The 27,232-nt window shown below is 51.9% G+C and overlaps 8 protein-coding genes across 8 annotated transcripts; 2 read left to right on the top strand and 6 right to left on the bottom strand.

Moving 5' to 3' along the window:
• Nucleotides 1–760: 760 nt before the first annotated feature.
• Nucleotides 761–2,221, bottom strand: STEHIDRAFT_163323 (uncharacterized protein; the record flags this gene model as incomplete). The annotated part of the gene is made up of 2 exons (XM_007311022.1): nucleotides 761–1,216; nucleotides 1,274–2,221. 2 exons carry the CDS (start codon nucleotides 2,219–2,221, stop codon nucleotides 761–763), a joined length of 1,404 nt encoding a protein of 467 aa, XP_007311084.1.
• Nucleotides 2,222–2,591: 370 nt separating this feature from the next.
• On the bottom strand, nucleotides 2,592–8,025 carry STEHIDRAFT_163324 (uncharacterized protein; the record flags this gene model as incomplete). Its single annotated transcript, XM_007311023.1, has 22 exons — nucleotides 2,592–2,735; nucleotides 2,812–3,085; nucleotides 3,748–4,187; nucleotides 4,241–4,687; nucleotides 4,756–5,319; nucleotides 5,414–5,500; nucleotides 5,547–5,645; nucleotides 5,700–5,771; nucleotides 5,829–5,906; nucleotides 5,964–6,023; nucleotides 6,093–6,230; nucleotides 6,286–6,315; nucleotides 6,367–6,453; nucleotides 6,508–6,579; nucleotides 6,650–6,748; nucleotides 6,799–6,891; nucleotides 6,951–7,022; nucleotides 7,102–7,143; nucleotides 7,196–7,234; nucleotides 7,292–7,708; nucleotides 7,767–7,919; nucleotides 7,975–8,025. 22 exons carry the CDS (start codon nucleotides 8,023–8,025, stop codon nucleotides 2,592–2,594), a joined length of 3,558 nt encoding a protein of 1,185 aa, XP_007311085.1.
• Nucleotides 8,026–8,753: 728 nt separating this feature from the next.
• STEHIDRAFT_163325 (uncharacterized protein) lies at nucleotides 8,754–9,653 on the top strand (the record flags this gene model as incomplete). Its single annotated transcript, XM_007311024.1, has 4 exons — nucleotides 8,754–9,224; nucleotides 9,330–9,422; nucleotides 9,480–9,578; nucleotides 9,639–9,653. The coding sequence occupies 4 exons, from the start codon at nucleotides 8,754–8,756 to the stop codon at nucleotides 9,651–9,653; spliced, it is 678 nt and encodes a 225-aa protein (XP_007311086.1).
• A 412-nt stretch (nucleotides 9,654–10,065) lies between these two features.
• On the bottom strand, nucleotides 10,066–13,713 carry STEHIDRAFT_163326 (uncharacterized protein; the record flags this gene model as incomplete). Its single annotated transcript, XM_007311025.1, has 1 exon — nucleotides 10,066–13,713. One exon carries the CDS (start codon nucleotides 13,711–13,713, stop codon nucleotides 10,066–10,068), a length of 3,648 nt encoding a protein of 1,215 aa, XP_007311087.1.
• A 909-nt stretch (nucleotides 13,714–14,622) lies between these two features.
• STEHIDRAFT_163327 (WD40 repeat-like protein) lies at nucleotides 14,623–16,011 on the bottom strand (the record flags this gene model as incomplete). Its single annotated transcript, XM_007311026.1, has 8 exons — nucleotides 14,623–14,652; nucleotides 14,732–14,803; nucleotides 14,856–15,132; nucleotides 15,191–15,253; nucleotides 15,320–15,579; nucleotides 15,632–15,813; nucleotides 15,873–15,932; nucleotides 16,005–16,011. The coding sequence occupies 8 exons, from the start codon at nucleotides 16,009–16,011 to the stop codon at nucleotides 14,623–14,625; spliced, it is 951 nt and encodes a 316-aa protein (XP_007311088.1).
• Nucleotides 16,012–17,336: 1,325 nt separating this feature from the next.
• On the bottom strand, nucleotides 17,337–19,474 carry STEHIDRAFT_116252 (uncharacterized protein; the record flags this gene model as incomplete). Its single annotated transcript, XM_007311027.1, has 9 exons — nucleotides 17,337–17,374; nucleotides 17,413–17,443; nucleotides 17,476–17,576; nucleotides 17,619–17,703; nucleotides 17,954–17,988; nucleotides 18,225–18,255; nucleotides 18,700–18,948; nucleotides 19,006–19,392; nucleotides 19,445–19,474. 9 exons carry the CDS (start codon nucleotides 19,472–19,474, stop codon nucleotides 17,337–17,339), a joined length of 987 nt encoding a protein of 328 aa, XP_007311089.1.
• A 258-nt stretch (nucleotides 19,475–19,732) lies between these two features.
• On the top strand, nucleotides 19,733–20,357 carry STEHIDRAFT_116253 (uncharacterized protein; the record flags this gene model as incomplete). The annotated part of the gene is made up of 2 exons (XM_007311028.1): nucleotides 19,733–20,023; nucleotides 20,076–20,357. The coding sequence occupies 2 exons, from the start codon at nucleotides 19,733–19,735 to the stop codon at nucleotides 20,355–20,357; spliced, it is 573 nt and encodes a 190-aa protein (XP_007311090.1).
• A 417-nt stretch (nucleotides 20,358–20,774) lies between these two features.
• STEHIDRAFT_163330 (uncharacterized protein) lies at nucleotides 20,775–25,495 on the bottom strand (the record flags this gene model as incomplete). The annotated part of the gene is made up of 6 exons (XM_007311029.1): nucleotides 20,775–20,814; nucleotides 20,886–20,995; nucleotides 21,295–21,869; nucleotides 21,950–22,487; nucleotides 22,551–24,406; nucleotides 24,463–25,495. 6 exons carry the CDS (start codon nucleotides 25,493–25,495, stop codon nucleotides 20,775–20,777), a joined length of 4,152 nt encoding a protein of 1,383 aa, XP_007311091.1.
• Nucleotides 25,496–27,232: the final 1,737 nt, after the last annotated feature.

Below are 27,232 nucleotides of genomic sequence, written 5' to 3' on the forward strand. Positions count from 1 at the left end.
TTCGGAATGTGTTTCGGGCGCATTTCTCAGACGATGAATTTAATGTTCGACCAGCTCTGAATACAAAATTCTGCGCCCGAGGTCTTAAATGGATAACGCGTGAGAAACGAGGAGCGGAACTGGACCCAGAATTTAAAGTTCTCTAAAGGATTTCTCACGCGAGACTTTTCATTGTTCCCAAGTGAGAAATATAATAAACCTCGTCCGCGGTTTTTTAAAAATCTCGCGCGAGAAATTTTGCGCCCGCCGTCGCCCGCCGTCGCCCACCGACAGTGCGCGACCAGCGCCCACACGATGCCCGCTTGGTGCGCGACCAGCGCCCGCTCGGCGCCCGGCTGAGACACGACCTACCGACTGAGCGAGGCAACGACCCTGCGCTCATTCGCCCGACACTCTTCGCCCGGGGACATCGTCGTCGTTCAACGTTCAACCCGGGCACTCTCCACCCACATCCTCCACCTCATGCGGTCATCGCCCGATATTGTTATACAAAGGGAAGTACGCCAATTACGAGACAGAAACGTGAAGGTACAGCATATCCAAAGATGAGCAGGGAAGAGGGAAGTAAATAGAGTGAAAAACATACAAAACATCGAACAGTACCCATATAAACGCACATATGCCGTCGCCTCTTTTTCCCGCCTGCCACCCTTCCTTCGCCCATCTCACACCTATTCCTAGTTTAGCCTTTCGTAGCCCCCTTCTCCGCCCACTCGAACATAATCCCATTTATTTCAAGCATCGCAGAGCTCGACGACATTTACATCAGGCCTGCCTCCGCGCCCGTCAACCTGCTCGGTGACGATGGGTCTGCGAAAGAGACTGTCGTCCTGGCCGCGGAGCGCAAGCACTCCGCCCACTCGAACATAATCCCATCCCGAGCTTGGGCAATTAAGCTCGGAGATTCGACCCAGGATCTCCCTTCGCGTGTTCGTCCCATCACATGTGTCTGCCCACTTTCATCTAGACGCAGCGCCACCGAATTCCAACGTGCGACCGCAACGCAATACTTGAACGACAACCATGCCGCTCCTAATATGCATTGGTTTTGACGCAACAAGGTGAGGCTTTGGTCAGGATAACCCTCGTAGGGGTCTCTCCATGTACCTGAGAGGCGGTTCCACGTGGCATAGCAGGCTGAGTAGTCGAAGACGTGCAGCCAAACATGATGCAGGTTGGGTAAAAGGTTCAGTGCTGTGAACAGAGCATCATGACCCTTGAAAAAATACACGGTTAATACTCAATGAGTGGACGAAGATCATGACAGACTTACGGAAAGAGTCGTCGCGATCATGTAACTATCGGACGACAACGTCGCCGCCAGAAACTCAAGGTGGGGAGCAGCATCCACCAGCCGGCTCCAGAAGGAGCAAGTGGATGACACACCGTCAGGTGTATCTATGCCGATCGCGATGCTTCTGGCTGGCACCCGACTGATGGCACCCAAAATATCATCGACATCACTCGCGGTACGGATCCACGCAGGTTGTGCGAAACGAGAAATATATTCATGGAGGCGTATGACTTCTAGTGCATGGTGGAATGAGAGGGCTACGAATGCTGATGTCGGTCCGGAGAACGATCGTAGTGCCGGAAACACGGCGAGCGAGCGTAATTCCGATTCTAGTGACGATGAGAAACTGTAGGCGGCCAAGGATAGATGCTGCATCGAGAGGAAGGCCGGAAGGATGGGATTCGACATATATTCAAGTTCTACGTAGGAAAGATGCGGGTGGGGGGTGCATTCCGGGAACAAGTCGGGGTCGTGTTTCTTCAGCAACAACTCCGAACAGGAAACGAAGCGGAGCGTTCTTAACTCCCTCGCAGCATGGATTAGAGCCAAAAGGGAATCGACGAGATAGGTGAAGCGATCAATGACGGTCGGCGTATTCCAAGAATTCATAGCAAGGTGCCGTACGGAGGGATAGATGACGAGCTGTTGGATGGATAGCAAAAATGGTCGACCGGAGCCTTCAAGCATGAATTGACAGAAGGTTATGGCCTTGTCACCAGAATGCTTGAGAATCACGGATCGGACGAGGATTGGGATGGAGAGTCGGTCGAACGCATGGCTGACAAGGCGGCATTGAGCCATGGTGGCGGGGTCTGTGAGTTGGATGATGGAGGCGAAAACGTCCGCGTTGAGAACGCAGGAAGACGTGGACTGATGGAACTGGAGACAACGTTGGCGAGTGGCCACCGACAATGACTGGAGACTCATTGCAAGCTGTGGGGGAAATGCGGGACGAAGAGGCGTTCATTATATAGGCAGCCTATGATCTTTGGTCCCTTTGTCTACAGCTCTCCATTGAACATACACTACATTGAGGCGAACAATCGATCGGCAAAATTTGGAGGTGAGCCGCACGATGCGTCGCTCGTGGGCCGCTCAGAACAAAGCAAGAGAACGGACAACGGACAATATTCGGGTGCTTGTGCGTAAACGTGAAATCTTCTGGGGGACGCGCAGACAGGGACGCAATGCTGACGACCCAAATATGTCGAGCCCACATATGTACAAGCGGGGGCACTGGTATGAGGCCTGCGATCGTGGTTGTGGAGACTGTCAATGGCACAAAAGATAGGATTTATCAAGCCTTTGCGTGGGCGATGACGCAAGACGGTGCTTCGGACACGGTGAGATCATCGAGCGAGGCCCAGGGCCCCCAGTCGACAATCCGGAAGCTGCTTCGCGGATTGGACTTTCGGGGTGGGCCACTGGCTAGAACCGAATCCTATTGAGTACAAGAAGTTCGATGATGGGGATGGTCAGTAAGACGACAAAAATGGCGTCGGCCAACGGAGACGAACCTTCAAGATGGTGAATGTACCACGGGCGGAGAGAGCAGGGTCGTCGAGGAGAGAGCTGGCCAGGAAGAGGACGGCTCCGGAATGACGCCGAGAACAGAATGATAGATGTCGTCCGGGAAGACTAGTCTTCCTGATGCTCAAATCTTCGATGTCGAGGGTGGTCAATCGAACATGCCGCGATGAACCGCGGAGACCATGTTCAAGTCCAAAAGTCGCAACCCGGAAGCTGCTTCGCGGGTTGGGCTTCTGACTGAGCTTTCGAGAACTGAAATTTCTGTGAACAATGAAAGCGGTCAGCACGTTCAATAAGACAAAGCGTACAGTATCGGCAGCTGAATGGGACGAACCTCTGGAACGAGCAGGAGGCTCGACCGTTCCTTCGATCCTTTTCCAAAGCTAAACAGGAGAAGCGATATTATCGAGGGGATATATCGAAGTGGTCAGCCTTCCACACGTCTGGACTAAGCTATCTCTTCAGGGAACATAGTCCCTGCGCCAACGGCTCTGGCCAGACGGGGTGTAGGTGAGGGTAACGTAGGGAGGACACCATCCGAGTCGACACTGAGGTAGCAGTAGAGAGACAATAGACAGGGATCACCAGTAGAGTAAAACCACGCGTTGACGAAGCTCCGACGCCGCCGCCACGACGACGACGACGACGACGTCGGTTGAAAGACGCGTCCACGCCTTGTGCACTGCCCGATGAATGTGACAATGTGACAAGAACCGCCGACGTCGCCCGCTGTCACACGTGCCACAGTGGCCCCAGTCCCGTTCACGAGTCGCTCCTCACACAAATGATAACCCATCGACAAACTTATGTATTCGGGTACATGGTACAGGAAATATCTGCCACGAAAAACCAAGTCCTAGTCCGTTCGACACATCGCAGAAGCAGAAACTCGAGCAACACCAATGGACTAACAACCATCCTACTCGCGCACGATCGGAAGCTTGAACTTCTCCTCTGTCGGGCCCAGCTCCATCAGCTTGTATTCTGACAGTCCCTTCATCCACCTCTTGTCATACAGCGTCTTCGGCAAACGAGGCACCGGAGCGCTGAAAGAGACAGTTGTGCTGCTTCGCAACCGTGGAACCGGTCTCGCACCCGCGCCCTGGAACAGCTCCGGGTGGTCTGTGTAGACTTTGTCCACGAGCATCAGCTCCTTGTTCATCTCCCTCCTCCATGCCACGAGACGAACGCGGTACACGAAAATGCCGTTCTCAGAGCTGCTTTCGTCCGAGCTCATGCCGTCCTTAGTGAGCTTCATGATGAGCGATCCGAGTTTCTCCCACAACTCCAAGGCCTGGTTATCACCGTTCTCTCGGTGCTGTGTGAGCATAGCCATGATCGCCGCCAACCTGTGTTCAAATTTCTGAAGAATATGCTCAGTATACTTCGTCTAGCGTGTATGCGGATGAGACTTACCCTGTTCTTCCGGCCATTCTTTCGAGCGAAATCCTTCTTGCACTTGTACTTTGTCGTCCAACGAGCCTGCGCCTCCTTCTCGGTCTCGTACTCCACGCTGTTCGGTTTCAGTTGAGGCCTGTAGAACTTCCAGGCGTCGAAGAAATGGCGCAGGCGCTCCCTCACGGTTTTTTCAAAGTAGCCTTGGCCCTTCTCCGGCTCCCTTCGATTAGGCTTGTACGAGGCCAAACGTGCTTGGTGAGCGAGCAGCGTGATTGCCGCCTTGTTCCAAGGGGAAGTGAGGCCTCCAGGGAGGTCGAGAAGGAGGCCGTTCTTCTTGAGCACAGGTCCTTGATGCTTTCCGTCTTTGAACGCTTGCACAGACATGGGGTCGATCCAGTTCATGTCGGGTACGAATCGCTCCTTCTTGATGCCCGTGTATTTGCAAACGATCGCGCGAACTGTGGCCTGGAGACGATTCAGAGCAGTACGTCAGAAGCAGATCGGCAGATATGAGACTTATACACCATACGCACCAGGTGAGCTTTGCGCTGAGTACGTCCAACGTCGTCTTCTTCTTCATCCTCATCGTCTCCATCTTCCAGCCCATCATCCTCATCCTCCTCCTCCTCGTCCTCGTCCTCCTCGTCCTCCTCCTCGTCCTCCACATCCACATCCATATTTCTATTCTGTTCCTCATCGTCCTCGTCCTCGTCCTCGTCTGTTTCAACATGGACCGTAGCCTTCCGACTCCCTGTCGCTCTCATCGGACGCCCTTGACTAGTTCGCTTCCTGCGGCTGCGGCTGTGGTCTTCATCCTCATCGCTGTCTTCGTCTCTACGCCGACGATTCCTGCTTCCCCGAGTCGGTAGGGGGGACATTGCTGCCTTTGCTATCTTTGCCCAATCAGACTGCCGCCTCACAGGACTTTCCAAAACGATATTAGACGCTTTTATTGGCGTTCTGTTCTGTTCCACACGTCTATCCCTCGGCCGCGTAGGAGTGGTTGGCTCGTTGCTTCTTGTTCGTGAGTGTGACGTCGATGGATTTGCTCCGCTCAAAGGAACGTCAGAAGCGTCCTGTGGATCAACATCCATCTCCTACAGATCATAGTAAGTCAGCGAAGGAGCAAGGAAACTCTCGCGCAGAGAGGCGGGAATGCCAATACTGCCGTATGACTCCGGTTGAACTGACCGATGTACGCTTGGACAACTTGCTCTTCACCTTGTCGATATCGGACTCCAGGGTTGATCGAGCGGCCTCTTGGAAGAGAAGCTCGAGCTACACAATATTAATCCTATATCACGCAGGACTACTCGGGACTCACCTGATTCTCCCGGTACTCGTTTTCGAGAGCAGAGACTTCGTTGCGTACGGCGTCTACTTCTCCAGGAAGCGATGAGGGTCCAGCCCGGTTAACTTCATCCTTTACTTCACTGTCAAGATCAAAGCATACCTCGCAATAACAAGAACGACGTACCTTCAGGCTGTCCAGCTTCGATTGCAATGCGTAGATCACATCCGAAAGCTGCGAGGAGTCAAGATAGATGGTCTGATCCGTATTACTTGCCGTTAGCCAAGTCCAAAAGAAGACAAAAAATAGATGCACGTTTAAACCCTCTTCAGAAGAACGAACGTCCTCTTTCAGCTCCTGAACGATCTTCCTAGCTTCGCCGAGCTCTTGATCCTGATGCTACCCTTATCAGGGGATGTGAGGTGACTGCAAGGGACTAGGCAAACGTACTCGGCGGGCTTCAAGCGATGCCAAATCTCTGCGAAGTGTTGCCGTGCTCGCTGTGACGTCCTGATAGTACATTCATATGCGCCCGACGTGAGCGCATAAAAAACACAAGTATTCAAAACGAGTTGTCACCTTGATCTGGGATTCTGTCGTGCCTATCTCTTCCATATATTGCTTCGTCTTCGTCTCAAGCGCATGCACGGTATCTGCAGCTTCCTTCATCTGCTCTCGCTTCGAAGCGCACATCTGCTTGACAGCGTGCAGGCGGGCCTGAACGAAGTCATTCAGAGTTCCATGACATGAGACAGAAGGAAACGAAACAAACTTGAAGCGAGGCAATATCTCCTCTCGCTTTCTATGGAGCCGTCAGAGTCCCACACCCGAGAACATCAGATGAAGAACTGACCTCATCGACTCGTTCTTGGGTCTCCCTCGCTTGGTTTATCTTTTCCTGTAATTTCAACCGCGCTTGGGATAGCTCTTTCCGTTCGGCCTGGAAAGAAATCTTTGAGTAAGGCTCGACTAATAGACTTGTGGGATTGAATACCTCCAGCATCTGTATCCCTGCCTCGATATTGTCTGCAGTTTCTCGAGCTTGCTTAGCAGCAGCGGCCTCTATCTATCGGAATAAGTACAATATCAACGATGACTAGTTATTTTCGAGGGCGATCATGTAACGAAACACAAACCCGCAAAGGACCGTTCACTAAAGCAGCCTTCTCAGACTGCGCCATCTCAGTCTCTTTTCTTCGCTCTTCCCCCTGACGGCGAGCATTGCTCAACCGTGCCTGCGAGCACTTTGTCAGCTATGATGACAGGAACTAACATGGCGATCTACCTCTGTCTCTTGTCGGAGATCCTTTGAAGTGCTCATTAAGTTGGTGGCGTGTTTCAAATGTGTTACTTCTTCATCCAGCCGAACCTTCTCCGCCTATGATAGTATGAGTAGTCTCTAGCGTCATGGTGAGAGAAAACACTGCAATAAACTACCTTCAACTCATTGTCCTCACGCGCTATCTTGTCGTGCATGACTTTCAACTCCTCTATGTTGGTCTTTTGAGCCTGGCCCGGATAGAAGAGGCTTAGTAAGACGCGAGCGAAATGTGACGAGAAGGAAGGAGAGACTGTTTGAAGTGCTCACATGAAGTTTTGCTTCTTCGGTGTTGACATTCGCTTGAAGGTTCTATGGGCTATTTCGGACCTTGCCCGTATACGACTAACAGGCAAAGACGCACCTCTAACTGAGCTCTCATTTGAAGGAGAGTCTCGTCGGCCTGTAGCAAGAGCAGCGTCAGCTGCTGAAGAGTGAAGAAGAACTTCATGTGACTTACCGGCTTCGCAGAGCTCAACTCCTCGACCTCTTTCGACAGAGCTATACTTTCAAGGGAAAATCGAAAGCGACCATCCTTCTGAGCAAGTAGAAGATTGTCTAGTTCGTCTTGCAGGCGAAGACAGTCTTCACACCCGTTCTCGAGCTCTGAGGTCAGAATCTCGTCTTCTAAGGTATCGATAGAGTTTTCAAGACTATGCTTCGTCGCAAGAAGACTGTTGACAAACGCAGTCTGACTTGTAAATAAGGCGGACTGGGCAGAGGGGAACGTTTCACGCGTCTGCAAGCGTTTCTGAGTGGAGCTCAAATCTTTTCGAGCCTCTCTGAGCAAATCATTGACGGTGGTCTGGCGGGATTTGGCCCTTTCTAGACTGGCGTAAGCCTGTCGCACCCGATCGGCGAGTTGTCCTGTGTAAGCCTTGGACGATATTGTTCAAATGCGGAAGTCGTTAACTTGAAAGGACAAGACAGCATACCAGTTTAACATCGCCATCTTCCAGCCGTCGTACTGTTGAGAATGTCTCCGCGCCTTCTTCCGGGTCATGCTCTATGCTGCGTTCCCTTTTCGCTCCGGCCACGGGCTGAGGTGGTGATCCCGGAAATCCGAAGTCCTGGCGAGGCCCAGGAGGCTGCGGACAACTCTTAGTTTAAACGTGGACCGAAGTGGTGGTATTAAGGACGTACCGGTGTTACACTCGCGTAGGTGTCGGGTATATGAATATTGTCTGTGTCCATGTTTGCGTGTAGAAATCGTCTTGAGCGGATAACTAAAGGGGTGTGGGTCTTTATAGAGTGGGTGGGCACCGTGAACCCCCACAAAGACAACAACGATCGAAAAAACACAAAACGCATGAATCCGGATGCGACTATCTTACGGTATTGTAGAGAAAAGGTTTGACGTTGCCTGAAGCAGCCGAACAATTGTTGGAGTGAACAAAGCAATACTTTCAAAGGGTAAGAGGGCATTGGACAATGAGCAAAATCATTCGAGCATCCGAACGAAAATGTTACCCAATAGGTCGCCGTGTGCCAGTGACGTAAATCGATCTCCTTGGGCTGACCCAGGCGTCAACTTGCCAAATAGGTACACAAAGTGTTGCGACGTAACAAAGTACTTTCTGGCCCGTCAAAGAACTTGTACCAGCCACAAAACATCATCAACCATAAGAAGCGCTGCTAACGCTAACCGCATCGTTTCCTCATGCGATTTCCTTTAGTTCTTGAGGCTGAGGGAATCATACGAAAAGAAATTGAGTCGAAAAGCATTGTGCGCTAAAAATGACGACGCCCGAGGGTGCGAATTTCGTGCTCACCCTGTTCAGAGTCATTGTTCTACAGCATAGTTGAAAGAACAAAACATTTTTTCTTCTTTTTTCCTAGGGTGAGGCGTGGGGAGGGTCAATATAAAAGGAAGGATATATCCACGTCGAAACGTACACTATCAGGCTCACATCAGCTCAAACATGCCACCCACCGAGGGCTCAAAGACGACATCCATGACCGGCTCCTCTGATAAAGTCTTCCCTGCCGCACCACTCATCTGCCAGAAGTCGCCTTCAATGAAATTGCCGCTAGCATGTACCCACCTCAGCCATTGCAGTCCAGTCCAGCGAGCGACATATTTGCACCAAACCCTGCCGATAGGTTCTTATTCTGGTCCCGTCCGCTCCCGCAAAGTCGACCCACTCAGGCTGTACCCTGGGCCGTATCCTAAACCACCAACGTTGCAGGACCAACATCCAGAGACTACTCAAGCTCGAGCCGATGAAGAAGACGAAGACGAAGACGATGCAGAGCCCAGAGGCACGGACGGAGAGCCATCCGGGGAAGAACCGGGGCAAGACATCGAGCCAGCCGGCAACGGCGAAGACAATCGAGGTCACATCCCAAAACCGCAGGGGGAAAACGGACGTCCAGGGAGAGGAGGTTATAGCGTAAGACAAAGAGTTCAGTATCATTCCAGAACCTGGGAGAAGATTGAGGCAAGTGTATCACCTCCGGGTGCCGACGAACTGATTGTCTGACGCCTGTCTGGATAGTCCTATATCAAGCAGGAGTGCGACCTAAAGTTGAATGTCAAGAAGACGATAACTGGTCAGAATCCCGCACTCGTACAAGAGGTGGTGGAAGAGGTCAGTGCGATAATCTAAAGGTTTGATCACAAACTCACAGCTTGCGGATTTTCTCAGGTTCGTGCACGCCATCCATCGTTGGATGACTACGAGGATCATTGGCCGGTCCACGACGTCATCAAGGCGCACTTGAAATATACGTCCAGCCGTGCCAGGGTAAGCCTTTCTAACTCGTTGAAAAGGCGCAAACCCAAGATATAACAGGTTCATCGCCAGAAGCAGAAGGTGTGAAGGACCTACCGTACTAGCTCAGTACCTGTGTCCAAATGGTGTGACTTGTAGACAGCGCTTCTAGAACTTTATGCGATTATAAATCCCCGCTTCCTCAGCAAACATACATGCCCATCAGGAACAAAATGACTGCTACGATGACGATATATATTTAGAAAGAAACAGACCACATGCACCTAACATCACCGAGGGCGTCATTATGAGCGTACCAATGCGATCCGCGATCTTGCGTTTGACATACCTACGTCTTGAGCTCTCCGTCTTAAGAAAGAACCTGAGATATGGTACGAGTGATATGGCACACCACAAAGAGAAACATCTGTGGAGAAATATTGAGGTAAACATGGCATTCGTACAAGGAAGTGTGAAGGCACGCTACCTGTCCGCGCATTTATTTCTGCGGATCAGCTCATCATTCCTCCATACGATCGTCAACCTTATCCTTGCCCGGGTCACCAGAGATATCCGTTTCGGCTGGGGATCCACTGATATGGATAACGTTCAAGCGAGACCAACCCGACATACGTGAAGCAAACTCGCCGACCCATGCTTCAGACCCGGGCCCGTCCAGTTTTCTTCGCGAAGATTTGGCAGCGAGGCGCAGCTGACGTATCCATCCTCCAGACTGAACAAAAACATTCTCAGGGGGCCTACGGCCCGCTTGGACTTCTTGAGCCGTCGAACGTATCTCGTTTAACCGTTCCACGAACCATTTCTCGCACCACCGCGACCATTCGCCATTCCAAACACGTCCAACGAACAGCTCCTCGTTGGTAGGCCAGAGAGACCGACCAGACGGATGACGGCCTGTAAGAGCATTGATCTCTACTCGCGATAACTGATCGCTTGAGGTGGGAACGGCTCTCGCATGGGCCCTGCCCCTGCGATAGTGAGTAGTAACTATCGATGGGCCTCGAACGGCTTCGCGAAGGAGGCCGGCAGGTCCGAACTCAATCGCCAATCGCCATAGGACTCCACCACTGACCAGAGCACGCACGGCGTGCGGACGACGGAGCACCTCTGCTAGTGCCCAAGACCAAGAGTCGACGATGTTGCCTGTATGATGATTCCACCATTGAGTGACGGGATCTGTCTGCATCCAAGATAAAGGCGGTGGGACTCGGTCTAACGACGTCACGAGTGCGGTGGGCACTGCCCATTCAAACGGTATGCCGTGCCCAAAGAGATATAAAACAAATTCTTCCCATGCATGCCACCCTACACGATGCCTCCATACCGCAGCGCGTAAGATTCCATGGCCTGTGAGATAGATGAAGCCTTCCATCGAGGGACGTAGTCGATGAGGCAATTCCAGTGGTGCTCGATCTCCACGAATGAGGGTTACACTGGCGTCAGTACTGACAAGTTCCTGCACCGAGGGATCGTTCGCTATCGCTTCCGTCCAGGGCCAGGGTTGGTTCTCGTCTCCACGCAGCAACTGTTCCGATAGCTCGACAGATGCTAAAGTGTGATGCACAGGGCTTGCAGGCCTGGCGATGGTACGATCGACGTCCAGGGGAGCCGGCGACCGGGATTGTAAGGTCTCAGACATCTCCCGAGTCATAGGGCGACCGTCTGGCTCTAGTCCGAACGTCCGGGATGGCGAAAGAGAGGCAGACCCTGACGCGTTTTCGAGTACTGTTTCTCGTTCCATGGATCTTGCCGAACAACTTTCTCCGAAATGACTGTAGTGCATCGCACTTGTTGTTTCCACCGTCCTCTGAACAGCCGGCCGAGGAGGTCCATTCTGCCTTGTATCTGGGTGATGCGAACGAGATGGGGCGACATCGTGATCTGGAGGTGGGAAAGTAGATGAAGGCTGATATCTGTGGAGACGAGGACGAATTCGTTCCATATCACCGCTATGAAAGCGACGCGAGTGCCCCACCTCTGATGATCGAGAAGGTCGACGAGCGGAGTGACTGGGCCGGTAAGAGTCGTATAAGGGACGGTGGTAGGATCGACGCGGCTCAAGAGGATTGTTGGACCTTCGTCGAGGACCTGCTGGTGAGATCGTCCGGGGGAAATAGTGATTGCCCGGGCCCGATGAAGATTCACCAGCTGCAGTGTTACGATTGAGATTTCGCAGCGAGTCAGTCTGAGCCCATTGAAACTGCCGCTGTTCCATCTCTAGGCTTTGCGTAAGGCGAGCGTCCTCGTTTGATAAGGTAGACCTCTGCGCGATAGGTAGAAGACCCGAAGCCTTCTGCTTGCCCTTTGCTGACGTAGGTAAGGTTTCCGCTGTATTGTCCGTAGGTGAGGAACCGTGAAAGCAACCGAAGGATCTATGTACCTCCTCTTCCTGCACTGGAGTCTGTTCCTCCTCAACTCCAGCCCGAGGCGAGTTGGGTGCAGTCGACGGCTCATAGTCCACCTTCTCATCCTGCTCGTCCTCCACCGGAGTCGGCTCCTCCTGAACTCCGGCCCGAGGCGAATTAGGTGCAGTCGACGGCTCATAGTCCACCTTCTCATCCTCCTCGTCAATGGGCTGTCTGGAATATTCGTGGATAACGACACTATCTCTCACACCCTGCATCGGTACCTGTTCATCCACATCGACTGCGTCCTCACACCCTGCTGTTACCTGTTCCAACGGAGGATATCCGCGGTCAACAGAGGCATCAGCGTATTCCTCACTGGAGTCAGGGATTTCCGGCTTCTCCTGTCCTCGATAAGCCCGAGGGGGAAGGATAAAACCACCTATTCGCGGGCCGGGCCAATCTCGTCGAAATTCGAAATGAATAACCTTTGAGATATCGCGGTGGGGTAGGAGTGTAGCATAACGGAAATCGTCCGCCGAAAACCCTCCACTCGCACCTGCTACTCGAGTTGAGTCGCAACGAGAAAAGAGCAGAAGCAAATCGAACCGGCCCCGTCCGTTTCCCCATTTCTGTTGATCGTAACGGTCATTGTGATTACGGCGAGCAAGGTCTCGAGATAGACTAGAGGGCGTGAGTAGCGGCGGCGCAGGCCAGTCAAAATCTGGGACTGGATCCGTGCCGGGTGGTGGTGGAGATCCCATTTGCGCAATGGGTGACGATGCTCTAGAATTGGATAGCGAACTGGGCGCTGCTCGGGGAGCAACGTGTACGGGGGAGGGCGATCGGCCAAATCGACCGGCAAACGGAATATTTCCAAGGTTGGGGCCAATGTTTCCTAGAGGTGGGTAAAAGCGCATGTCTCGCGATAGTAACCAGTCCATCCGGATTCCTCTGCGCAAAAACCAGGAAACATTGGGCCACCGTCTGTCCGGCAATCCTCCCCAGTCTACTACAGCTCCGATACACGGGTGCCTGAAGAGGTCTTCTCCGTCGATGAATGCGGCCCAGTCCCATTGCAACGGAAGAGGGGTACGAGGCCAGCGTTCCGAGCTTATCGAACTAAAAGCCCAACGTATCAGTCCCTGCCAACCCCAGACGAGGAGTTGCAGATGACATAAGCGCCGTACATGATCCATCGCGTCTCGAGGCTGCGCGAACAGGCGAGGAGATTCTAGGAGATCCATCGGCGGCGCGCAGCGGGCAATGTCGAAGTAAGAGATGATGGCCTGACAAATTGCTTGATAACGTTGGACGCGTGAGTATAGAGCGTCAGCGGTGCCCGAAGCTAACCGGGTCATGTAAGGCTGGTCGACAGAACTGGCTAGAGCCTCGGCAGGCAGCCAGTTCGAATTGACATAGGGGAGGATACAAATCCGCCGGCGGTCGGCTTCTGTGATTGGGGCAGGACGGTAAATGGTGTAAGGGGTCTCGATGTTAAACCAGCCTCTCGTGAAAAGCATGGTATAATTTGAAGGATGATGCTGTATAGGCTCCACTCCTGGAATCATCGCCGCGCTGGACCAGGGCTCTGCGTCAGCCGTAATTATGTCGCCGTAGTCGCTCTGCGCGTAGGCATAAGTCCAAGATAGGCTGTAATCATCAGAGCGGGCTACGAGAGTCTGTGTATAGTCTGGAGAAACAATTGATCCTTCCATCGCCTTCCACACGTCTCCTTTGTGAGGAACTTGCTCATCGTGGGATACAGCGTTGCGCTCAAGATTTTGCGTTCGAGGAGCCATATCGATCGAGAAGATACGCCTGACGGGATTGACATGCTTAGCTATTTGGATAAATGTTGGGAATGTAGGAGCCAGTACCTCGCGAAGCTACCTCGGCAAAGTTGAAAGGATTGCCAGTGACTAGGCCGACACTCGTGAAGCTGCTTCGACGAGTGCAGATGGTAGGTAGGTCAAAAGCTAAGCAGTTGATTGATTATCAGGAGAAAACTAAGCCAACTCGTGAAGCTGCTTCGACGAGCGTGGGCGGTGTTCAAACGTTCAAGAGCGAAGCAGTTGCCAGCTGGGACGCGGAAGCAAACTCAGGTGCCCCACGTGGAATTTCAATGCCCGCAGGAGAGTGCCGAATTCAGAGACGACTTCTCCTGATTTCGGAGCTCGAACGACAGTGTATGTCTGGACTCTGCACTGTTTGGCGGACGCTTTCCGGGCAAAACGCAAATGCGAAAGCTCACAGTGTCAACAAAAGCTATATACGAGACGCGTATGATGTAATTTACGGTATATATGGCCAAGAGCGTGTTTGAGTGCTCGCGAATAAATTCCATCCTACTTATTGCTACGCTGTCTCACAATTACACTACATGGCGATGCCGAGTACCATACGATAGATTTCCGGGTCAAAGCACAGGTGAACTCGGTTCCGTTACACTAGCGACCGGTAATGTAACGCAAGTATTTTTCTCTAACTCCATACATGCCCTGGCTGCGAGTTTGTCCTGTTCGCTCCTCCCACCTTCTCTGAATCCAGTCGCCTACATTTAACATCACTCTGTTCATCGTCGGGACGATATCCGGTCGATGTAGGACTACCATCTTGAACAGGCCGTAAGATTACACCGAAAATGAACGAGGAGAAAGCTTTACTTACCGAGTAAGTATTTTGTACGACAAAGGCCGACGCCGCGACGATCAGCGTCCAGCGAAGGGTGCGCTTTCCGACTGAACGCATGGGCGATGAGCTTCTCTTCGAGCCTAAACCATTGCATGGTGCCTCGATCCTGGTCTTATGCTCCCATACCGATATAAAACTTGCCTTGCCTTCAGTCGAATCAGCGGCAATAATCCAAGAGCTTCCCCCAAAAGAGGAAGTCTGGCAACCATAGTCATCAGAGTAATTCGTCTCTAGTCAAGGGTGGACTCACTGTTATAGTATAGACAGAAGCACCTTTCGAGTGCTGGAGAACGGAAAGTTCTGATCCGCTGGTCGTATCGAAGACATAGATATTCCCATCCTCATCCCCACCGACGACCGCTCTGCCGTTCTCAGCGAAGGCCACCTGCTTCGGATAACGGAATTTCGTTTCATTCGTGAGGAAGCTTCTGACCCAGTGGCAGTTGGACAGCTCAAAGAGGTCAAGACCATCCCAGGTATTATCCACGACAAATGACGATTGGCACGGATTGACAGCGACGCCTCCACTTCAAACCATCTACGTTAGCAAGTAGGCAGAGAGGCAAATCAATTGGGCGCACATACATAATCGATCTACCGATGACTTGGCGGGTGAGAAGGTCGCCAGAGCCACTCTGCAAGATCAAGCTGAATACGGCGTTTAGCAAACGCAATGATCGTGGACGGGAAGGAAAGAACAAAATAAAGCCATACATGCTTCCACACCGAAGACCAAAAACCCTCAATGTAGTCCCGTCTGTGCTGAAACACAGCGCACGGGGAACAATATCTAGTTGCAGGGAGAACTTTCCTTCCATGCTATTGTCTCCCCTGAGAAGCCATACTTGGAGTATCCCGTCCAAAGCGGCGACAGCGACGAGAAATGAGCCATCATTGTCCTTTGTTGTCGTTAAACTCGTGATCTCTCCGCCGTTACCAATGCAACGTCCAAAGCCCTCTTCCGCAGTGTCACACTGTAAAGGCCTTAGAAAGGTCGATTATCAGAGAATGAAAAGGCGAACTCACCCCTTCTCGTTTCAGCCATGAACCTAGATAGCCTGATGCCGTTCCATAGAGTAGGACATCACAGTCGTGTGCAACAGGAACCCACGTTAATGCAGAGACTGTGCCACGAAGTGCAGAATCGGCATGAGGCGCTAGAATGGGTGTTCCAGTGGGTAATTGCCAAACTCTGATCCCGTCATATCCTGTGGAATGCATTCGTCAGTACGTTCGCTCTAGCTCTACAAGATGAGGGTAGACTCACCGGCACTAGCAAGAATATTATGCTCAGAGACGGACAGAGCCAATACAGCGTCCTCATGACCTTCGAGGCGTCGAGTAAGAGTATATCGCGATGAACGTCGCCTCAAAAACGACCAGAAAGATCGCAGCGTACCCCACATCACGAACGAGTGGCTATTGAGTGCAGAAGTGTACGAGCAACAGAATAGCTCGAAATGAACATCTTTTATAGAGATCACATAGGAGTACAAAGCTGTGATTGCCAAACGACTCAACAAAAGCCTAACGTTAACAAAGGAACGTTGAACGTACGGGGAGGCCTAGGAGAGCCGGCTGTGACTTAGGCGCTCAAGCCACTGGTCAGTTTGATACACGAAGATGGCACATAATAAGCAGGATTTCTTCGGCATCTATGTCGTTTCCCCCACTGAGCAGGCAGAGGTAGAGGGTACGTCGGATGTGTAGGAACGGGTGAAAGGGGCGAAAAGCATGGAAGAATCGAAACGTACTTTCATGATCAGTGGCCCTTCGTTCCAACAAACCGTCGTTCGGACAGTGCGAAAAACAGACCCAATTCCCTATCGTTTTCCCCCGTTCAAGTTCTCCTAAATCATGTTAAATCACCGCTAGACTATATGCAAAGTCATTTGAGTACAATAATGTCAGCGGGAGGTCGAACGATGAGGGGGCGTTTCGGACACTTTGGCGGGCGCGGCCGTCCGATCAACGGCCCCGCCTCTCGATCGACGACCTTTCTCTCAGGAAGTTTACAACAAAACCACATAAGCATGGAGCTACAGTAGGGGGCATTATGCGTGCTAAGTTTCACGGCAAGAGATCGTGTATTGCATGAGCTAGAGTTTTGCAGCCCGGAGTGACACACGGAATGGTAAATGGAGGCGCGGTGGCAAGCCCGAATCGCCCGAATCGCGACACTTTCGCACCTGCTTCGAGGCTCTCCTCTTGCTCTCCTCCACCTCCGACGACAACCCCTCGCGATCCACTACCTTCTTTTCTGCCGGACTTTCGATAGTCGTTGTGAGTCGCACTACCCCTCTTCATCCCGGATGTACAAGATCAAAACGGCGATCGTCCTCGGTTGTCTTGTCTAGAGCTTGCACTAAGAGCTCCCCAGCCTGTGCTCAACATGGACCCCACCCTAGTACATTTTCGCATCTCGCTCATGTTGGCGCCTACAACTGGTGTAGGTTTTGCTAGGATAAGATTCAAATAAGTAAAGATAAGTAAGCCTTACTATCGTATGCTCTTAGCTCGCTTTTCCTGCCTGTCGCTTACTGTGCAATGCTATTTATCCTCACCCATTGCACTACCCTTCCTACCCCCAAGCCAACATGTCTTTATTACCATCTTTAGTCACGTTCCATGAGATGTCTCTCATGTTCTCATCCCTGTATGTACTTCCAGACCCTAAGTATATCTGCTCATGCCACTCACCCATATCTTTCCATCTCCTTCTATACATCGCTCAGCGCTCCATCACCCCAAAACCACCATTATAATTACCTATAGATTACCTTATATAACCCCACACCAGTTTTTACCTTTCAATATGCCCTGCTTCTTATGGAGATACTATTTTCATGTATTTACTTTGGGCTACACACGAAGAAATGCCGAAAAATGAGTCTATCTGCGGTCCCAATATCCACATCTGAAGTGGTATACATGCTAGGAGGACTATTTACATGAGATACAGCAGAGGAAGCTAAGGTAAACATATAGATTTGAGTGAGATAATCACACTCACTGTCAAGCACGGCGCTGACGAGCGAGAGCAGATGCACGTGCCAGTTACGGAACGACGCAGTGGCTGACGCGCGGTGGGCGCCTTTCTACAGTGTCCGTGCGCGTTGGGAGGAATTGCTGGGAGCGCGGGTTAGGGTTGACAGTAGGTATTTATCCCTGTCAAGATACGATTGCAGGATGCTTTGGAAAGACGACCACGGGGATGAGATTTCAGCGCTTGGGAAGGCATTAGACAAGCGGGCAGACTAGAAGGCGAGACCTTCAACACCGTTGCCCATCGGTGTTAGCCTGGCATGCAGCTCTACCCTTCACTATCAGGACAAGGACTTTACTCACCGTAACAGTGTCCTCAAGCCAGTCATCTTCGTCGTCTGACACACGCGTCTCAGTTTCGGATCGCCGGATGAATACGATTCACACAGCCTGACTACAGATGCACCACATTCCGTGAACATTCTCGTCCTTGGCGAAGACCCAAGGCAGTCGGAACTGAAGCGGTTCGCATCGTCAGCGGAGGCAGTCGCCAGCCATCGAACCTAGCCTTACAAGCACTGACCCATTAGAAAAGACAGAGCAGAACGAAAATGCACAGCCTTCCAATACATACAAGCGGGCGAGACAAGACGGAGCGCACAAAGCTGGTCAAAACGTAGATACATGAACTTCCCAATACATGCGGTGAGAGACAAGAGATTCAAAGGTGGACACTAAGTGAACTGGGGGAGGCTGGGTGGCTGACAAAAAGAGGACAGAAAAGTAAAGCTGGAAGAACGTCTGAAAAGGCTGGAAGGTAGGTCCGAGAAGGAGTAAGACAGGAGGTACTGCAGGATCAATCGGCATAAACGTGACGAGTCGGAAGACTGACGGGAAGAAATTTCGTCAACGACGGCGGATTATAAGATAGACCTGCTGAGGAGAACTTGGAATGTCTAGAAATACGGGGGAACGGGCTGTGGAAGATGGAAAGTCATATCGCAATAAGGTCTGGTAGGAATCTGGAAAAGAAAAGGGGGACATCCATCGCGTATGAGCGCGAGCCGCGAGCCCTCGGGTGCGCTGTATCTCTCTTGTCCTGGAAGTACCTCCCGGATTCCAAAGTTAGTCTCCCAAGGAAGCAGCTGCCCACCGGGCATGAAAGTACCCGGCAACGGGACGAAGGTGAACTTCCAAGCCTTCGGAGTGTTGACGACTTCTCCACGACGAGCGCGGCTGACAAGATCAAGACAGTATTGCCCAAGGTCCCTCATGCCGCCCTCCCAAATGCGTATCGCAAGATCTGAGTTCGGAATGTTATAGACCATGACCTCATCTACACCCGGTCTCGGTTTACGCTGTCGGATCGACCAATCAGCTGTCGCGCATATGATAACGTGGATAACGCTACGTACCCCTCTGGACGGTAAATGACCACCACATCTGTCAAGTAAATCCTGAACAACCTTGTTGTGATCCGCCATATACTTTTCAAGGGTATCCTCGTTCGCGCCCATAGCGAACATGTCTGCCCTGAGCAACTCTTGAGACATGGGGATGTAGGAGGGGTCTTCAGAGGCCGCGTACGCATCGAGCGTGCTGTGGAGAACAGGAAGAGGACGCCCGTTGGATTGCGTTTCGCGGAGAGGCGGATACGTTGGGCGAACATAGGTAAAGAAGGGGTCTAAAGTGTCGTTGGCGTTGAAACGGCTCGTAAACTCATAGTATGGGTTGCGACGATACGGGTTGTAATTGGATCGGGCTTGGGAACGTTTGCCTTTGCCACGGCGCTGATACTGGGACTTCAATCCTGTCAGATAGATAGAACGCTGGGAAGTGGGCATACTGACGTACCTGGGGCATGTTGTTGGATCGGTTGGCCATTTGTGCTGGTGGGGCGATCGATGAGCTTTCGTAGATGATGGTTGGAACGAACTACGCTTGTCGCTAGATCCGAAGGAATTACGAATTGATAAGGCTTGCGTTGTGTCACGCAGTCACACTTTCTCCCAGGAGGTTTTGGTTTTTAAACCCCGTCAATCGATCACCCCTGTTCCCCCAGATCTCTGTCGATCGCCACCAAGGTGCCTACACTCTTTTGTATATTGAACCAATTGTTGCTGATGTAGGATCCTGCAGGCAATGGCCTTGTACCAAGGCTTTCTCGGTTCAGAGGCTACCCGCTTTCCGGGTCAAGACACCGTCGATATACACTTGACACATTGGAGGAACCATCCTGTCCGTCCCTTACGCCAACGGACGATCGCCCTCACCCAAGGGATGTCATTCATCTCGATCGAACAAATGCTCCCCTTCGCCAATCCCGCTGGCGGGCCACCCGTCTGGTCATGGGTGCCATCTTTGACGTTCACCGTCGCCGTCCAGCTCTGGTGTATTGGACCAAGTCAACCCGCTTTGCCTGGTTTGCCGCTAGTGAGTCAAACAACTTTATGGCTTTTGGTACGAAACTCAACCCTCTCAATAGCCCAATCCGGTTCCATATCTCATGCCGCTGGAGGCGGTCTGGTTGAATGGAGCATGGCGCTTCGGGTACTCTCTGCCCTGGGGCTATGATGTCCACGAAATTCAGGTAGCCCAGTTTGCTGGCATGCCCCAACAACTGCAGGGCTTCTTGCACTACTACAAATCACAGCGCCGCATCCACCATAATGTCACCCCCACCATGATCCCGAATGGACCCCACAAATACTTTTTCGTCCTTGCTTTCGGGACGCAATGGAATATGTTTCGTCGTTCGTGGATATGAGTTTCAGGCTAGCTGGTCGGTGTCATTTGTTCTTGTGTCGCTGCTGTTGACGGGTGGAGGATAGTTGGTTTCGATTGTACGATCTTGTATGTAACTACAAATTGAATTCTACAGGCAAGCGGATACTGGTGTAAGCAGTGTATTGTGCTCTCAGGGAACGGCATGAGATTCATGATACGGGTGTGAGTTCAAAGACATCATCTTTCTCAACTAAAAGGTTTCTATGGAATGTGAGCTAAAGGGCGGCGAAGGCGAAAAAATCCCCGATTGAGAGTGCAAACTGAGAGCTTTGATGTTACAGTCTCTTCCGATTTGAAGTGGCTGCCAGACCTCTCGATCTGCGCCAGCACTTGCAAGAAGTGGTACGAACGTTGATCGATAGCTCCAGGCAGAAACCTTTCCCACAGCAAGCACCGTCTACTGATCCTTGGGCCAGCCGGTTGAAGGATTGGCTACTCTGTTCTAGGAGACTAGCGTCGTCTACACCTCACAATGGCACGGCCGTCCCAAGGTGTCGCACCCACGTACATGCGAAGCTGATTCCTTGTAGTCGCGGTACCCACAATGCTATACGCCGCCGGCACGTTCTTAGTCCTACGGAGGAAAGGAAGGGCTGGGACGAAGAGGCTAGTGACCTGCTATGAGTGCAAAGCATGGCCGCAGTGTTCAGTACGTAGTTACACACGGGATCGTATATCATTCGTCTGACACTCTCGACCCTTCAGCATCTCCCACCGCGTAAAGTGATGTCTTCCGTACGATTGAAACCTTAACTTCTCGTCTCTCTATCCCGCCCTCGGTACACAAGTTGTGCGGCGGCAGCATCCGATCCAACCGCTTGTGTTCGTAAAATGCACTATATATGTCTGGCTTCAATCCTGGGCCGAATCGATAAGTCGATGAAAGGCTCTTCAGCGGTAAATAAATATGCAGTTACCTTAGTGACATCGAGGACGAGTACGAGATCGTTGGACAAACGAAGTTGGGCGCAATGGCCTTGAACCCACTCCACGGGGATCTCCCTGATGACCTTTGAATAGGATGTTGAATAGATGGATGCTGGGAAGTGTGGAAAGCGCTCTTGTATGTTCGCGACGGTGTGAGGCGCTTCCAGTTGGGGATATATTGCGAGCTTGATATGGCCTCCGAGAATGTATATCTCAACGATCTTGGCTGGAAACCCTCGTCGGCGAGAAGTCCCACTGGATTCGGGAGAGACCATGATCAAACTATTACCAAGGTGCTGTGACTCTCGTGAGAAAAATACTCCGTGGCGCTGGATTGTTGGACGTGTTGGCAACTCGACTTTCCCCGTCATGTCTCGAACAGCTTCGGATACGGCCTTCACTGTGAAATCCTCCAGATCAGGAGCCGTGTCCTGCTTCTTTCCCGACGCCTTGTCCATCATATTCTGGCACTGTCTGAGTGCAGGAGGACAGTCCGATCGAGCAGCCCATTGTTTGAAACGGCTGCCCCGTGTCCATGACAGCAACATAGTGCGTTCAGCTTCCCCTGTAGATTAAATACTAGTCAGTGATCGTAGTACGACGGTGCAGATCTATAGAAGAACATGTAGACGTCGAACCACTCACCCTTTTTGTGATTATGCGGTATGTCCTGCAACGTTCCTATGAGCCGCTCAAATGGGAATGCCCACCACGACGCGATGGGCCCGTATAGAATCAGGAAATCATAGACGTGAAACACGGCATGATGGTAGGGCAAAAGGTAGCCCGGAAAGAGTTTCTTGATTCCTTCGACGTGCTTTCTAACCTCCTCGCGGTAGTCCTCGGCACGTTGCCTCGTCATAGACCGTTTACTGGCTAATAGACAGAGACAAACCAACGCCATAGCATTCTCTAGAACCGGAGCCATATCCACAGCATCAGCGGAGGCACGGGGCATCCCTTCAATCCAGAGGCTGAGGAGTGCAAGTGGAATGTAGATGGACCAAAGAATTCTCCATTGGTTCGCCTTCAGGTGACCGGCGTTCTTAGATCCGAAGGTGACGGGGACGGAGTTTACCCATGACGGACGAACGACATCACGAATGGCTTCGCGCACGCGAGAGAGGACGGTATCAGAGTCGATCCATGTATGCTTGGGCGGGTCCCTAGGCATAGCCATGCGCTAATGGGTATGTCAGTTGTCGTTTTCGTGCGTTAAGCGTCACGATAAGGAGAGAAAACACACCCAACTCGCAAGAGCCTCAGCATGATCACGCCTAATCACCTTGCCTTTCTTTCCCGTTCCTGCCTTCGGTAAGATCCAGAGGTCGGTAGCTACGAACTCGAGTGCTATTGCACTCTCGTCCTCCATGGAATCCGCCAAGTAACGTTGAGGTGTTCGTCGTGGCGCATTATCGTCCTCCTCACGATCTTTCGCACGGGGCTCGTAAGAGGTGTCGCGCAATCCAGCAGTGAGGCGACGATGAATGGCAAATACGGATTTGCAAGCATTAGCGCTCTTCTGGAGTTCTTCACGGAGTTGTCTGAGCTTCGTCACGCGTGATCTGCCTTCCTCGCCTTGCGGAAGGTCTCTTGAAACAAGACGCCCTCCTTCGTATAAGACATTGAGGTCGAAAAGATGGTCCTCTTCTGCCTCCATCTCAATGTCGTCGTCGTCGTCGCCGTCGTCACCGTCGCCACCATCAGAAGGGCCTGGGTAGACGTTGGAGCTGGTAGTTGGTCGAGGCGGCAGCTCGAAATTGAAGGAGTAGCAGCGTACAGCACGCGGGGTGACAGTACTGTCGTCTCCCGCATTCTCCTTCTTCCCCTTCTTCCCCTTCTTCCCCTTCTTCTCCTTATGAACCAGGCGAAGTGCTCCTATCGTGTACGTTTGACATAACCTAAGGTAAAAGCCGTGCATTCCTTCGGGTACCAGTTGGCGAGGAGGGTCCCACCAGTCCCAACCGTAGAGTTCCGAGTACTGTACACCACGATTGACCCAAATAGAATCCCTCTCGGTGGTAGTGGCAGCGTCTCTCCACCTGAGCGCCCAGGTTCGCAAGTGCTCGGCGTTGCGAGGCCTCCAGCATTCGAAGTCGGTAGCTCCGAGATTTTCCAGGTGCCAGCAATCACAAATATAGCAAAAATAATGGCTGGTGATTTGAAAGAATCCGCTGAGCGTGCGTCCGGCGGGGGAGTCAAGAACGACTGGACCGACAGCGCACTTGACGTTATAACCGGTCCTTGGGAGGTCCCGTCCAGTGTAGCGGATGCCCGCTCGATATGCCTGGTTGATGATCTTAACTATGGGGCGTATGTAGTGCTGAATTTGGCTTTTGTTAGGCTCGTCGGGAATAACGGTGGCAAGCCAATAGTTCGCGGAGTCGTTACGCATCGTGACCGGAAGGTTGAGGCAAGACATGCCGATGGCAGTAGCAGACATGGATTTTCCGTGGATGTTGGCGCCCTCGATTTGGAAACCGTCTACGCTCAGGGAAAAAAGGAGAGCTTCCGAATCTTCGCCTCGTACGTCCATGAACAAGCGACCATCAGAGCCCTTGAGGAGACGCACGTACTGCCCGTCCTGGACGTCAGTCCATTCCTCTGGAGCCGGTCGTAATGCTTGTTCTCGAAAGACTCGAAATATATCTCGGTAGTCCCTTCGACAAACCAAGCTCCCAACGTACTCATGAAAAGATCGATATAGAACGAACTTGAAAGGCTTTCCCTCATCATCGAGTAAAAACGATCCGCATTCGATGCCTGGCGTTTCTCGATTCGTACATATTTGAGGATAAGGAGCCTCGTACGTGCAGTGGCACTGAGTGCACACAGCAAAAGAAATCATGCGTGATGTGAGGTTGAACTTTTTCTCCACGGTTTCGGCTTTTTTGGGGATCGAGTTCAAGGCATGTATTTGCTTCCTCGTAGCTGGACGATCGCCGAGTTCTACCATCTGCCAGCCGAACAATGTGAGTAGGGCAAGGACCTGAGAGGTATCGTCCTGTGACGCGCGAGGTTTCATCCTAAGCCACATCCCCATGAATAAGGCAACCTGTGTAGGTCCGGGCTCCACGTCAACGCTATTTGTGAACAGATGATCTAAAACGGAATGGATGAGAAGAGTATCTTTGCATGATCAGTTCGAGGATACTGACCACAATCCATCACCAACGAATCTTCTATCGATAAAGCATCCTTCGTGCTCTTCAAAAGATGTTCCAGGCCCTCCAATTCCTTCGCTACGAGAGACTTGAGATTCTGAATGAAGGGGCTGCGGCGAGCGATATCGGACATCACTTTCTGGCTAGAGGCGATCGCCACCTCGATGTCATAGATTTCGTCCGCGATCGTGTTGCGCTGCAAGGTATTGAGCGTACCGAGAGGGAAAACGGTTGTTCTGGCTGGATTGAGAAAGGGCGAGGTGAAAGGGTGTCTGTGTGAAAGGGACTCTAAATCTGCTATCCGCTTCATAGTGTCCCGGCGAACACGTTCGATATTCGGAAGGTGCTTGGTGTCCCAATATGTGGGCTCGATCGACTGTGGGGACGTGAATGAAGCGTCCACCGGAGTTGTACCGGCCTGCCGAGGACCGGGTATCGATGAGGGAGATACAGGAGCCTCAGCCGAGGTCTTTCTCGAGCTTTCCATGATATGTACAGCAGACTCTAGTAATTCGGCTGCGAAACTCTGAGGATGTGGGACAGATGAAATCTCGGTGGACTGAGGGTTACCATTGGAACGCGAGTGCCATAGCAGGGTATCCATATCTGCACCGTCTTGAGAGACAGAGGCGCCTAGCGATTGCCAGGAGAGGACTTCGAGGTTCTCGTCCGCTGGCGGGGGAGAGCAGGCATTTCGAGAATCGAGAGACGGTGTATAAAATGAATATTGAACTCGGCTGTCCTGTCGGACAGTTCCGCTCTGGAACGCAGATGACACGGAAGGACTGGATACGAACGAAGGTTCGCAGTGGAGGGAAGGCTGAAAAGCAGCACCTATCGTCGTCCGGTTCATGGTATGCATAGCGAACTGTGGATGAAGGTACGATGTAGGGCCTGAGGGTCTGGGACCCCGGGTCGCGATCGAGTGTTCTCGCCGGAGCTCCTCTGTGATTTGCTCCCTGAAGACACCTTTGTCGATGCATCTGGGGCAGTAACAATCTACGAGCACTTCCGGTCGTTCCGGCATGGCTTACAGCTATGGTCAATATTAGCGAGCGAGCACGATGGGACCACAGAGAGGATGCTTACATTGCACCGCTTGGATTTTGGTGGAATCGGTAGTGAGCAGTCCTCAAGGAGGGAGAAGGGAATTTGAAGAGGTGATATGCAAGACAGACACCACTTATATCGCACCAAGTGGTTGACTATAAGGAGTTGAAAGCGTCCAGAAGGGCATTTCGACGATGGAGCGCAACGCGATGTCCAACGACGTGCCTCGCAGACAATGGTGAAAACTGTAGGATTGTCACCACAATAAAAATAAAGACAATGTCTTTAAGATCAGCATATCGAACAAAGACAGAGGCGTGTTTGCGGTGGTAGAATACAGACAACAATGGTACGAGCGCTGCCTCTTCTGAAATTGAACATAGGCAGATTTAGCTTAATCATTGCGTCGGATGTGCACCATTCTTGGCGAGGGACCGCCAACGAAAGGAAATATTACAGTGCCGTATCATAGCATGACGTCAGTAGTCACAGCCGCGTCGCGTAAGGAAGAGTGGCGATGGTACGTAGAGACAAACATCACGCATCGCACCAATTGCGAGATCTGACCATCTAACTACGAGCGACGTGAACATACACTGACAGCCTCAACTGACAGATGATCTCTTCCTGGCTGAAGATTGAATTGAGACCATTCGATGTATTCGTATAGAAGCCGTGTCCGGTGTAGAAATCTGTTTGATTTGAACAGGCATGTTAACCGGGTGGGACGTTGTATTGAAGAAGATAGGACCCTAGTTGACACCCGTGACGCCAAGGCGCTCTACGCCTGGAAGGCCATTTCCAAAGCGAGCGTTTTAACTGGCACACGCTGCAAAGCGTCGAGTATCCTGCAAGGGTCCCGAGTTAGGAAGGGCTGTGAGGCCAGGGAACTCGATTGCGTTCCAGATCGTGTGTGCTGAATAGGGGTAGATGCCTTGCAAACAAAAGTGTGTTATGGTGAGGAAGATGGGGGAGAACGTATCGAACCGATTGGGAGATAGAAAGGTGATACAGGGCGCGACAGGGTACGCAGGTGTGACGACAGTCGACCGATTCAAGCAATAAGAATGACAGAGAGGACATCAACGCTGATTATGCAGGACGACATCGACGGGTGAGAATGAGCATCTAGCAGGGACATGGCGGGGGAACACATTGTCTGTATCCGGACTACAAAATAAAAAGATCATCTGACGAGGGGGATATCTTCGAAGACAATTACGTGCGCTCCTTTCAGAGTCGACAATCCGGAAGCTGCTTCGCGGATTGGACTTTCGGGGTGGGCCACTGGCTAGAACCGAATCCTATTGAGTACAAGGAGTTCGATGATGGGGATGGTCAGTAAGACGACAAAAATGGCGTCGGCCACGGAGACGAACCTTCAAAATGGTGAACGTACCACGGGCGGAGAGAGCAGGGTCGTCGAGGAGAGAGCTGGCCAGGAAGAGGACGGCTCCGGAATGACGCCGAGAACAGAATGATGGATGTCGTCCGGGGATGGTGAGATCATCGAGCGAGGCCCGGGGCCCCCAGTCGACAATCCGGAAGCTGCTTCGCGGATTGGACTTTCGGGGTGGAGCACTGGCTAGAACCGAATCCTATTGAGTACAAGGAGTTCGATGATGGGGATGGTCAGTAAGACGACAAAAATGGCGTCGGCCAACGGAGACGAACCTTCAAAATGACTGAACGTACCACGGGCGGAGAGAGCAGG

The sequence above is a fragment of the Stereum hirsutum genome, assembly GCF_000264905.1.
Source record: "Stereum hirsutum FP-91666 SS1 unplaced genomic scaffold STEHIscaffold_23, whole genome shotgun sequence".
Taxonomy (NCBI): domain Eukaryota; kingdom Fungi; phylum Basidiomycota; class Agaricomycetes; order Russulales; family Stereaceae; genus Stereum; species Stereum hirsutum.